Source organism: Paroedura picta, chromosome 1 (assembly GCF_049243985.1).
Source record: "Paroedura picta isolate Pp20150507F chromosome 1, Ppicta_v3.0, whole genome shotgun sequence".
NCBI classification, from domain to species: Eukaryota; Metazoa; Chordata; class Lepidosauria; order Squamata; family Gekkonidae; genus Paroedura; species Paroedura picta.
The window spans coordinates 49,060,385-49,074,040 of NC_135369.1; the positions used below are offsets into that span (position 1 = coordinate 49,060,385).

A 13,656-nucleotide genomic window follows, 5' to 3' on the forward strand; every position below is an offset into this window, starting at 1 on the left:
CAGCTCTTTGCCTTTCTCAGGTTTAATGAGGCTAGTACTGCAACCACAGTCTAAGTATGCCTGCAGAACTAGTACGTTCGTTATTGAGGGGTGCTTGGACAAGCAAGGAGAGGTAGAGGCGGCGGGGAAATGTTGGTTTCCTGGGTGACCGACGTATTATGGGTCATTATTCAGTGCAGACCTCCATGTTTCCCAATGGAGTACTGACAGACTCACCCCCACTGGCTAGCAGCCCCGGGACCTGAGGAGGAGATGGCTCCATGGTGGGTTTGCTTCGCGCACCCTGCTTCTTTGATGGCTTTGAGGGGGGGGGGGGGCGGCAGAACTTACTGGAACAGAGCCTGGGCAAAAACAAAGAAACGAGGGGAGGGGTGACCTTGGAGGTGCATGCCTCCAACCTGGGAGATCACAGGAAAGTTTGACATGGCACATGACAGCAGGAGTGAATAAGAACTGAAACATGAGCTGAAGCACCACAAATAGAGTTTTGTGGCTAACTTGTACCATTTCATAGTGTAGGCCACCAAACATATATTTAGATGTTCCCTCAACTTGAAATGTTGTTTACACGTACAAAATCAGCGTGTTAGAGCAAAGTTTATGCTAATTTATATATATTTGCGTTTAATCTCTGCTGAATCCTACAGTGGCACTGCTATATTTCAGAGGACTTGTGCATGCCTTGTTTTGCTTTCAGTGTTTCCTGTATGATTTATCTCTTCCACTTGTTTCCAGTGTTTCAGAATTTTTTTCCATAAAGCTGAATAAACTTTCCCCTACTTCAGGTGACCTTGTCCTTGTCTGCCATCTTTCTACAGTGAACAGGTTGCATTTTGCAATTGGTATTCCAATAAAAACATGCTTTTTTCCCCCCTAAAAACTTTTCTAGGTGAAAGATATCGGGGAATATTTCAAGCATCATCTCTTGAAGTCCAGACACAGAGGGGCATTTGAGTTAGCATATGCTGGCTTTGTGAAGCTCACTGAAGTATTCTCAAGGTAAATTGCAACCACAGCTGTTAACTTTGCTATTGTTACTGCTCTCTCCTACACAGATACAGTTTATCATTAAAACTAGGGTCCAAGCCTGTTGCATTCAGGAGTACAACGGGCGCTAGATTGGAGGTGGTGGAAGAACTCTGTGGACGGCCTCCCCCTCCCTCCAGGGCCTAGAAAAGCTGCAAGCAGTTGTTAGGGAACTCACCGGCAGGGGCAGCTCTTATGTAGCAGGTATCTGCAGTCCCCGAGCCTTGGAGGAAAGTGAAAGGAGAAGGGGGTGGTCAGGGGTAGGGACAGAAGGTGATTGGCTGGCTGCTGGACAGACAGGCAAGCCGGTTGGAGGAGGAGGCACTCAGGAGTAGGACAGCCGCCCTGAGTTGGCGTTAAATGCTGAGTGGCACTTAAACCATGAGACATGCTCCTCCTCCAAGACCTTACCAGAACAGATGATTAAACTTGAAAGAGCCTACTAATCACTTGTCAGATAGAGAAGTTTTGGACAAGGTTAGTAAAATATCCATACATCTTCCTTTCCCCCCTTCTTTTGACAATGACTAGTAAATTTACAGATCTAAAAAAAAAAACAATTGTAATTTTCCTGGAGAGTTCTCACTGTTTTTCATTGAACTTATAAAGGAAGGTTTGCACACATTTTTCTTAGTTATTTTTTATTTTGTTTTCCATCATAAGTCCCAATGAAAGGAAAATGTATTTGGCTACTGTCTGTGCATTCATTAACTCTTAAATGTCTGGTGTTGTAAAAATAAGTAGGACACCTAATTGCTTCCATCTTAGAGCAGAAGACTTGAATCATTGGTTATATTACAATGCATGCTGTGGATAAATGTTTCTTATACCATCACAGAGTGTGATTCTTCCATATACAACTCATGTGACGTAATCACTAAGCATGCAAATCCATGTTCCAGTTTTGACATTTCACCTCAGACATGAAAACTAGTTGGCAAGCCACAGTCACTTAGAAGTCACCCCCAACACCTTCAAAATGGAAATATCACTGTCCTGCATTATGGTATTGTTTACTCAAAACACTGTTTTATGAATGCTAAATATTTTTATAAGGAAAAATAAGGGGTCCTGCAGCAGGGATTCCCAACTCTAGGGGTCCGTAGGAGTTCCAGAGTGGTCCCGCGGCCTTTCCCCTCCTGCCTTAATGGACTCGGTCACAAGCTAGGGAACTGGCCGCTTCCATTGCTCCCCCTCCCAAATGTGAGCCTCTCGTGGTTTCTATGCCTAGGAGGGAGCAGGGGCTGCATGCCAAATATCTCTATAACTGCCTCTTCTCTCAGAGGGTTCAGTGGATTGTCTGCAGGTGTAGAAATCAAAGGGAAGGGAGCTGGCTGTGGCATGGTAAAGGGGTCTAGGCTGTCTTCTTGCTCTTGCCTTCCTTTATGGTCTACACCAGGCAAAGCCACCGTAGTAGTAGTAGTAGTAGTAGTAGTAGTAGTAGTAGTAGTAGTAGTAGTAGTAGTAGTAGTAGTAGTAGTAGTAGTAGTAGTAGTAGTAGAGGCAGCTGGAGGGAGCAAAAGGAGACCGTAGGTTACAGGTGGTAATGTCACTTCCAAGGGGTGTAGCAGGGAAGCGTGGCCAGCCGACATCACATCTGTGTCTTCTCGAAGACTGAAAAATTATTTCAGGGGATCCTCCATGGTCAAAAGGTTGAAAAAGGCTGTCCTACAGTATAAGCTTCTCAGGAGTAAGTTATACGATTTTTTTTCCTGTACCTACAAGTTATTAACAAAAAGACAAGATTACTTTAAAAAATTCAGTAAATAAGGAAGAGAGCAATTTTAAGCAGATCTACACAGAAGTAAGTCCCATGTTATTCAGTGCAGGCTACATTCTAGGAAGGTATGTTGAGAATTGTATTGGAATTGTATTTATACATCTATTAAATATACAAGAATCCAAACAACTGTCTTTGTCACAAATAGTGTTGTGTTCTAAAGTGCAACAAACAGGTCATACTTTTCTTTAAAAAATGTGACAGACCAGTCTGCATCTGCCTTTTAAAGGTAAACTTGCAATTATTTAATTCAATGAAAAGCTTTTTATTCAGGTAAGAGTAAGATGGTGATTTTTTCTCTCCATATGCCTTAGGATAAAATGCCATTTTAATTATGCTTGGGCTTTGCAACAAATGTTCTAGTATAAAAGTAAAGTTTAAAGAGCATTTTACTAACTTATTTTTAGCATGCAGTTTGCTTTAGTTGGTACATAGAGTGCAGCTGTATGAATTGTGGCAAAAGGTGAAGATTATGTGACACATTTATTGTGTTCATTGAATGTGATCAGAGTAGGTATTGTGGCTACATAGGAGACTGTTTTAACTGGCAAGAAGAAAAGCAAATCAAAGTAACCACAAAAACCATTTGCTGAGTTGGAATCAAAGTAAATCATGTATTGGCTAACTGCATGATTCATTTTGTGTGTGTGTGGATTAAGTATGTGAAAATCAGTCATTCATGCATTCTTATATGGGTCAGGAGCCTTAACTTTGGGTAGGACATTCTTGAGTTTTTAATGCTACCTTTGCACTACATGGTTCTGTTGTAAAGTTCCATTACTCTGGTGGTCTAGGGTGGAGCTGTCGAACCATTGGGAAGAAATGCTTCCTTGGAGGTAGGCAGGTTATCCTTTTAAAATTATTCCTGATGGGAAGGGTGTCTCCCTCAGTTTTGACCTCTCCAACCTACTCCATCTCAGGACATGAATTGTGGGGGGAGAGGCAGAGAGAGAGAGATAGGGTTTTCCATTTTTTCTCTCCTGGAGGATTTTTCCCAGTGCAAAAGTGCACATTTAAGCAAACACAGTTTGTAGTCATACATAGATCTAACAAAGAAGAACAGATCTTGTTCATTTTCAAAATCGAACATAGGAAACAGAGAACAAGAGAGGGCTCCCCATTCACTGACATGAAGGGGCGCCAAGGACGTAGAGCCATAGCTCAGTGGGTGAAACATCTGTTTTGTATTCATAAGGTCTCAGGTTCACGCTGAAATCCCTCTTGGCACCAATGGTGAAATTACTGGTTAGCTTAGTGGCCAGTCCTGTCTGTATATAGGGGCATGAGACAGGCCCGGTTTAAGGATTTGTGGGGCTTGTAGCACCAGACCCAGTGGGGCCCTAGCAGAGCACAACTGGCGCTGTTCGTTGTGTGGCACAAGTAACAGCAGGGCCCCCTTCCCAGGGATAGTTTGGAACTCTGGAAGCAACCGATACCTTCACTTTGCTGAAAACATTTACTAGTATTATCCTGAACTCTAAACTTCCTTAGCATAATAAAACAACCTTTTAAAAAATATTGAGTACACTCAGGGACTGTCTTCCTCTTTGAGGGCTGTAATTCCAGTTTGAGAGCATTAATGTCACTCCCAAGGATCCTTTTACCTGAGCCAGATACTCACTGCAGTTCAGAGGGTGCCATCCTACCTAAGCTGACACCAGCAACTCCAAACTGCCCACAACTTTGCCAACCCCACTCTGCCTTCAACTTTACCCTTCAGTAGCTACTCCAGATTTGGGGGGGGGGGTGCTCTGGCATTCCCTTTAAGGATTGTCTTGCAGGGGAATCAGTTTCTTTGGGGGTGGTTTCCCTTGACAGGCTGTGGTGGAGGCTATTAAACGCAGCACATGCTGCCAATAGAGCATTCCCTTCCCTTTTTCCCTGTTGTGCTTTGTGCCTGTAGCTTTTATTTCCTATGTTAGGTGGCATTGAGTTGCAATAAAATGTTTTGTTCTGCAGCTCATGTGAGTACGTAGACTTATTCCCACCCCCACCCCATTACAAAAGTGAACCTCTGGGATTCTTCTGGAATCTTAGCTGAAACCAAGCTTTTCTGTGGGGCTAAGACTAAAGAGGAACACTTAAAGATTGGGGAGGGGAGGGGATTTTTTGCAAAAGGAAGGCTTCAACATTGCAATGAACAATCCCTTCAAAGTATTTAACAGGCTGGAATCCCAAAACTGCCCCAGATCTGGCAAGCTGACTCACCACCCCCCCCCATAAATCTGCTGCTGCCTCCTCTGCAGCTTTATGATTCGGCAAGTGAGGCTCCTTGCTTTAGTGAAAGCTGGTGGGGCAGAAGAGCACTAGAAGTAAGTGCATAAGCTCTCTGTCACTTAATTCAGGGGCTTTGCTGACAAAGCAGGGGCGGGACCCCTTGAGCTGCAGGGCATATAGCACATGCTACAAGAAACTGGTCACTGAGGGGCCCAGAGAAAATGGCCCATCTTAGGGGAAGACACTCTGCTCACCATCACCACCAATCCCTTTTGGGATAGGGTATGCCTGAGGTTGTGACTGCCACTCTTGTATTGCAAATGTCTGTTTTTCCATCTAAATTTTAGGATCACCTGCTTTTCATGGAAATAACATTTCAGCCAACACATAAGGTTGTAGCTTTTGCCAAGTCAAAGGGAGTAGTCTCCTCCACTTTCAGTGTCAATAGTTCTAAATGTTTTTATTACTTGGACAACCAAAAGTTTTGCTTGCACAAAAATGTAGAAGTTAATGGTGACTGGATGAAGTTGTATTACTTCTGGCATCATCAAAGCAGCGCAGTGTTGTGGTAGTAGGAATTTGTCAGATTGCATTTCGGTATATTTTTCTCTTTCTGCTGGGCCCAGCAGGTTGAAAATTTATGTTTGTCCAAAGATAAGTGCCGTAATTTTTCCATTGAGCTTCAAGGTAGGCTTGAATACATTTCCTTGTCCTGCTTTCTTAGCAGTCACAGTGAAGAAGTATATATTAAGCTTATTTATGAGAAGCTCTATTACGGTTTAAAGGTAAAGCCTTAAACTGCTTACACTACTGTTTTCGTCATCATCAGTATACACGGCATTTTATTGATTATTTAAGGACAGGTCCCTGTCACAAGGAATCTGCAATCTAAAATTCTGGGCAAATTGAGATGCAGGGCAAAACTTGATAGGAATGCAAGCGCTGATTCTCTAAATACAGAGATTCCTTTTGGATTATAGCAGTCGTTTTTTAAGTCTGGCAAGAGCTGATAAATATTTAGCTTCATTTATAGCAAGGGAAGATGAACACTTAAGCAATAAATTGCCCCTTGTTTATCTATCTAAACAAATGGAATATGCATTTGTTTGCACCATTTGTTTTGTTCTAACTTGCCATTAGAAAAGGCTTTGGAAGAGAGGAGAATTATACAAGGCACTTTGGGTCCCATTTGGGCAGAAAGGTGTGGTATAAATGAATGAATGAATTAAATAAATGTTTTGCACAGTGTTGTATTTTAGACTGTTCCTTTTCAGAGTTGGCTGTATAATGAAAAGAAACTGTCTTAGAATAGGACACTTATAAATATGAGTGTAACCTGGAGTTGAACTGGATTTTTTTTTTTACTTCTTAAACTAGTTTTTATCAGTTGAGAATTTTATATTTATTTGCATGGCCTAATTTTAGTCAAAAGAAAACAGTAAATGTAAGCTTCAGTTTAAGTTTATTCAAATACACATGGTTTGGCAGGGAGTTATCATGTGGCTGTGTGTGGATGCTGTGACACAGTTTACTAATGTATCAGGATTAACTTTTGCTTATATATTCCTACTGTTATGATGGTCAGTTCTTAGTCTGATGAAGGAAGAGTGCTTGGACTTGAAAGCTCACGCCTTGAATAAATTTTGTTGGTCTTAAAGGTGCTACTGGACTCTGATTTTATTCAAATACATATGATTACTTTCAAAAATTAACCAACAGGAGATTCAAAGATCCAGAAACACAAAGTTCTGTTTGGCAAAACTTGATCAGTTACTTTCTCTTGACATATCATATTCAAGTGCTGCTGAATTCAGTGCATTTAATTGGATAGGTCAAAACATCACAGGATCAGAATTTCAGGTTAAATGACAACTTGTCCTAGTTTATGGCCTTGTTGGGAGAGCTGATAAAGTCTGTTTTCATATAATTAAAAAAATATTAAGTATGTATTTGTATTCCACTTTTCTCTCCAATGGGGACCTAAAGCAGTTGACAATACAGAGAAAACGAAGAAAATACAGCAACAAACAAATATGGGAGGGGAAACTTCCAATTGCTTGTGGGACTTACCAGCTGATCTTACCAGCTCTAATGTCCCGTCCTTTTGTTCTTCTTTGGCTCTTCACTTCATGTCTTTTGGCACACCCAGGCTTTAACTGTGTGCAGGAAGGAAACCAAACTAGCCCCTCCTACCTTCAATTTGATATGTCCCTTCTAAGTGTCATTCCAGCCAAGGAGTGACACTTAGCATCTTGTCTAGAGCTCTTCCACCAAAGAAACAACACCATCAACTAGAGCCCCCAGAAACCCTCCCTACCACCAACTGCGGCCAACAGACATAGCACGGGACAACTACTGACCCGTCCACGCACTCATTAAAGGTTGCACTTTAAGTTGTGCAGTTAAAGTTCGAATGTTATACAGTTACAAGTTATAATGTTGTAATGTTCAAAATATGATGTTTATAATGTTTTCTTTGTATTGTATCAGTGTCACACTGGATTATGAGCTGTGAACCCTTACTGTAAACTTCCCTGAGCCACAAGGGAGGGTGGTATAGAAATGTAAACAGTCCAATTAGTGGTACATCCAATCAGTGGTAGCCAGTCACTATTTGTATTCAAACAGTGCTCAAGATAAATTTGTATTGTTATAAGCCTTTTAGCCTGTTACTTGGCTTTCAGCCATTTAAACCTAGTTTAAATGATCCACACTCTTGAACAAGTTAAAAGTTCAGGAAATGATTGTGAGAGGCACTTCCCCTGAACCTCAATTCAGAGGGCCCAACCCAGGCCAAATTCATAATGAATTTTGGCTTGTGTACTGGTTCATGCCTATCCTTAATAGTAACCTTGGAGCCAGTCTGTTGTAGTGATGAAAATGTTGGACCTGGGAAAACTTTGGTTGAATTTCCACATTACTCTCGAAGCTTGCAGAGTGTCCTTGGTCCAGTCACACACACGCAGCCAACCCACCTCACAGGGAGCAAAGGGGTATGATGTAAGTCACTTTGGGTCCCCATTGGAAAGAAAGTCTGGGTATTAATGAGACAAAATTCAAGAAGTAAACTCTTCAACCATTACTGTGTGGTAGAGAGAAATAGGAACCTAATATAGTGTAAGCACTTGTCTACATTACCTGTTTCAATGTACTGTTCTCCCAACTGACTGCTTCTCCATGTCTGTTCCTCTCTGAAGCCCAATACAGGCATAATGCTGATACCCTGCAAATGCTGCTTTGCATATCAGGAGCCAGCTGTTGAGACATATGCTCCTCTCTTCCCTCTCCTGTATTATGAAATTCACTCCTTTCTTTGCATGACAACTTTAGGCCTGGTATAGAGTTACTTCTGTACTCTTGCTAGCCATGTTTCACTTCTTATAATATAATTTGATTTGATACTAGAGTTTATAACGGTTTTGTGAACTTGGCAAAGAGGGAATCATATGACAAACTTGCTTTTTGCAAGTGTTCTCGAATGATTGGATTCAGTTTGCTTGAATCACACATAGATTGACTTATAATTCAAGCAATGAGTTTCCCTTAGGAAAACTGATTTTAGGGAAGTAACTGCAGAGCAGCAGTTGTGGCGACAAGCTGCCACTGCAGGTTGCTAAGAAGGTGTAGGCATGACAGTGTAATGAAACCTAATGTTAATTTTCATGCAAATGTTGTTGCAAGCCTAGCTAAATAAAACCAACAAGAGGTGCTCCAATGCATGTGTGCACCGAATTTAATAGGTCAGTATCACCTTGTTCGTTAAAGACTTCTTTACGGGTTCTTACATTGAGTACTGTTTTCTGAAATGACTTTGAAGTGGCTTGTGAAATATGAATTATAAGTGTATTAGCTTCAAAGCCCATTCCTAAGACACTAAGTCCCCTCCTCTGGCCCCCAGCCAGGCAGCTTAAGGTGGCTTGCAGCCAGATCAAGTGGGGCGGGTGGGGGCTGGGCAGCTCGTTAGCAGGGCTGGGACAGAGCTCCTTAGCAGTCAGCTAGTTAGCTCCTTAGCAGTCCTTTAGGAGCAGTCAGCAGGCCGGGAGGCCCTCGTCAGCAGGCCCAGCCTAACAGGCCTAGAGGCCCTCATTAGGAGGCCCTCCACCACGATCCTTTGCCCAGGGCCCTCTCCCTTTACCTGCTGCTGGATCCAGGCACTGAGGCGTCTGAGAGCAAAGAGGTTAGAGTCCACGGACGGAGGGCGGGAGCTGCAAGGGCAGTGCCAATCAGGGCAAAGTTGGCTGCACCCTGATTGGCCCAATTCCAACACGTCCCACTCCCTAGGCTATTTCATAACTATTTAGAGGAACAACAATGGATAAGGATTTACATATATCAAGTGTTGTGTATCATATGCCGAATAATATGCTGGAAAGAAGAATGTGGTTACAGAAATCTGTGCTAAAATACGAATCTGTTTAAAAAAGAAAGAAAAAATATCTGGGAGCCAAATGAAGACATGGCTTAATAAAAAATAAAGCAGTGCCATTGCTCTGTTCCTGAAAGATGTTAAATTCCAAGTACCAATTTTTGTGCTTGACAATAACACTGTCAATATGATATTTTTTGATGTTTTCTCAGTTTATATAACTTAGAATCAAAATTGATTTTACAGTTTTCATGAACTGCACCGTTGGGAACTTATTTTTCTTAGTATATAGGGCACTGGTTGAAATTGGGATCATGATATGGCAGAAGAAGGAGCTTCAGCCTTTTTCCTTTTTTTACTTGAAATGTTTCCAGGGGCACTGTTTGTCTTATGTGGCAAACATGTAGCCCATTAGTGCACATGCAACCTCCTCACGGCAGATAACACCTCCTGATGTTATGTGTTAGGACCCCCTCTCCCTTCATGATCTCTATCCAAATCAGAACCCACCATGCTTTGGAAATAAATTTGCAGCAGCATGACATGTGACAGACAGTTGGGTTAGCTAACCTAAACCATGAGAAACTGGAATGTCTATCTTGGTCCTTAGATATGGAAGAATACAGTTTCTGACCTTATTCTCTACAAAATGCTTTCCCCTAAATTTCATAACACTGATCTCTTCTATACTCATCTATAGTAATCTTTTCACCAAAATTCAACTTCAAGATTGTTAAACGATTCTGTTTTCAATTACAAATGTTCATGTATCCTTGTATGTTTCTGTAGGTGTGACAATGAGAATCTACACAAGCTGCCACAGCAGTGGCTGTATAATGTATTAGAAGAAATTAAATCTAGCGACCCTACATCTAAACTCTGTGCCACTAGACGCAGTGCTGGGATTCCATTCTACATTCAGGTATATACCATAGATGTGCATTTTATCTTGATACTTCCTCATTGCGGCTTTTGTGAAAAACATAGAAATACAGGTCTTCATTTGTTTAGGCAATGTACTTTTTTTAGTTGATAGTATTTCTCTTTGTTAATTCAAAGGCAGAGTAAAGAACAAATTCTGAACATGTTTGCAAGTCACAGTTTATACATTTGCAATCCTAAAACCGTCTTTTGAGACTATATAGAACATAAATGAAACAAAATGTTGAAATAGCATAGAGCTGTCTAGTCACATTTCCTGAGGACAGGAACACTCTAGTAGATTTGTGCGTCACTATGGAGGTTGCCAATTACTCTTTTTTGCCAAACTGCATGTGAAACTGGTTCAAGGGGAAACAGGCTTTCCTATCATACAGATTCTGCTAGAAGTACTTATTACTGTTTATTATTAGTAATATTAGTAACAGACCCAAGTCATTTTATGTAGGGTAAAAGTGATGATAAGAGAAGAAATAAAAAATGCTGAAAGTATAGTAGAGCTCAATATTAGAATCATAAAGAGTGGATCTTTTGCAGAGTGCTTTGGGCAACTATTACAAAGGTACAAGGATTAATACTATGTTACTTTACTGCAGGCTTTCATGAAACCCTGGGGTTTCTTGATGGCCCTGGATGGGTTTTCCACATGGGTGGGAGTTAATTAATTTTGTATATATTTTTAAAATTTGTTAAACATTTATCGAGTGGTATGACCATATATAATCATGTCAACTTCCTCTCCCAAAATGGCTAATGATATGCCTGGAGGGGATGGGAAGGGGAGGGGCCCTGCATGGGCTGTACACGGCTATGTTTCCCAACTATATTCTGCACCATTTCTCGGGTTTCTCAAAGTCTGAAGAATGTTACAAGGGTTTCTCAAAGGTTAAAAAGTTGAGAAAGGCTGTTTTATGGCATAGAATTGTATATGCCAGGCATTTAGAGAAGCTAGATTAATTTTTATTTTAAGAAAGCTTATTTTGTGAGGGAAAATATCTTGTGTTGCCTGTCCCCTAAAAAGTTGAGAGTGCTTTTTAAAACATGAAAGAAAAGCAGCGCCTCTTGGATTGCATATTCATTAAAAGAGAGCAGTGAAGAGAGCAATGAACTAAAATATACACGTGATTTTTCTTGGTGCTTGTGCCTATGAATAAAATGTCTCCTTGTCATCATTTATATAATTCAAAGCTGAGTTCGATTTGCTCCGTAAAATTCAAGTATTTGTTTGCTACAGTTGCACAATTTGAAAAAGAGATTATTGGATATGATCCCAAGATATCCTTTTGCATGTGGAATGTATTTTCCACTCACCTAGCCATAGAATGTTCAGTAAGATCAGTGAAACTATATCCATAGATATACTTGCATTTGCTCAAGAAATTGTGCAAGCTTTGTAGACCTTCTTATGATAGCACTGTTTGAATTCTTGAGCAACATTTTGTCTCATAGTGCTAGTGTCTGTTACTGCTCGCAAGCTCCTGGTTCTACTCAAAACACATTGCAATGAGTAGAATGAAAATCCATTAGGTCAAGTGGAAGCCTGTTGCTTTCTAGAGTGTCTTGAATGGGTTGGATTCAGGGGGCATAATGGCCTACAGTGGGACAGGGCAGCCAAAGATCTGCTCTGCAATGACGTTTACAGTGCTTTGAGTCCAATGCATTGTATTTTGCTGTGTAAGATTAACATTTGTATTGATTAACTGTGAAGAATTTTCCTGGGAATGTAGTATATTTCTCCAGATTATGTTATGTGTATTAATTCACCCAGTGAATTTCACAGCATAGTGGGAATTTGAATTTCAGTTTAGCAAGTCCTAGTCTCATGGTAATCACTATGCAACTCTGTCTCTCTTCTGTATTACTCTTTTGTCTTTCTAAAGAGATGCTGACTTGAACAGAAATTGTCTTAATACTAATGAAACATGAGCAACCACTGGTTGCTAAAACAGTTAATTTTCACATCACCTATTCCCCAAAATTGTGTGAGAAGTAGTGGTGCAGTTCTTTCCATGTTTGTTACTGACTTGTGCTCTGCTACCTAGTATCTTGAGTACAAAAGAGATTGTAGCTTTTCAGCTCCTTCTATATCTTCTTTATCCTACATCATTGTCAGTTCCTTCCCCTTTTAATAAACTATAAAACTAATTTTATACATAGGTTCTTGTTCTCCATAATAGCCTGGTTGTATGTGTATGTGGGAGGGTTTGTCTGAGTTTGTACAATGTAACTTTTTAACAGTTTTTGCAGAAGTGGATTCAGCGTTTACCCATCATACATGAATGTCCAGATATTCAGTATTGTTCTTTGTTTGAAATAGGTCCACAATAGTTCACAGTTCGAAGATGACAACAGTGGCTGCGTGCATAGACTAAGATAATGAAGTACAAAATTAAATTTAAAAAATATAATTATTATGACCATATTATTATTATTACTATTATTATTATTTATTAGATTTATTACTCTCCTCTCAAGGCAAGTTACAACATTTAAAATCTCAATAAAAGTTCATACAAAAAATTACACATATATACTACCCATAATAGAATAAGATATGGCAGAAAAAACACAACCCTTATCTAGACTACCCCTAGATGACACAATTCTAGAGGGGAGGGAGACAGAGGGCGCTGTTGGCATTCGCTGCTACTATTAGTTTATTCCTGTAGGGGGTGGCCTGGGCCTAGTCTGCACACAAAGGATAATGCACTTTCAATGTGCTTTGGCAGCTGGATTTTCCAGTGCAGAACAGGAAAATCTACTTTTAAAATACATTGAAAGTGCACTATCTATTGTGTGCAGACTAGGCCCTGATCTTCCTTGCGGCCCAGTCTCAACTAACGACCTGGCGGAAGAGCTCAATATTACATTTAATGTTTTTCCCTGCGGAATTGGTTTATTGAATACTTTTCTCTGGAAGTGCATCGGACCTCGACTAGGGCCAGAGCCTTCTCGGTCCTGGCCCCTCCTGGTGGAACGAGCTCCCCGAGGAGAACAGAGCCCTGCCCGAACTTCCACAGTTCCGCAGGGCCTGCAAGAGGGAGCTCTTCCACCAGGCATTTGCTTGAGACCGACCAACTCAGAACACCTGCTGGTCCCCCCAGACGCCCACCCATGACTCTCCCAATGTTACTGTTAATTGTTATTTACATTATAAATGTGGTTTTGTAATCTTTTGATGCTTTATTGAAAGTTGTTTTGATGTTATAGTCTGTATAATGTTCCATGTAAGCTATATAATGTTCAGTGTAAACCGCCCATAGCTGCAAAGAAATGGGCGGTATAGAAATCTAAATAAATAAAATAAAATAAAAATAAATGTTTTACT

General features: G+C 40.7%; 1 protein-coding gene across 4 annotated transcripts in view; it reads left to right on the top strand.

Moving 5' to 3' along the window:
* THADA (THADA armadillo repeat containing) overlaps nucleotides 1–13,656 on the top strand; it is a 175,073-nt gene that overhangs the window by 40,990 nt on the left and 120,427 nt on the right. For all 4 annotated transcript variants that reach the window (XR_013231036.1, XM_077337687.1, XM_077337668.1 and 1 more), the window contains exons 22-23: nucleotides 890–999; nucleotides 10,179–10,311. Coding sequence is in view for 3 of the 4 variants with exons in the window: in XM_077337687.1 (XP_077193802.1) it covers nucleotides 890–999; nucleotides 10,179–10,311 (243 nt within the window). In the remaining variant the exon portion in view is untranslated. The remainder of the gene's footprint in view (nucleotides 1–889; nucleotides 1,000–10,178; nucleotides 10,312–13,656) is intronic.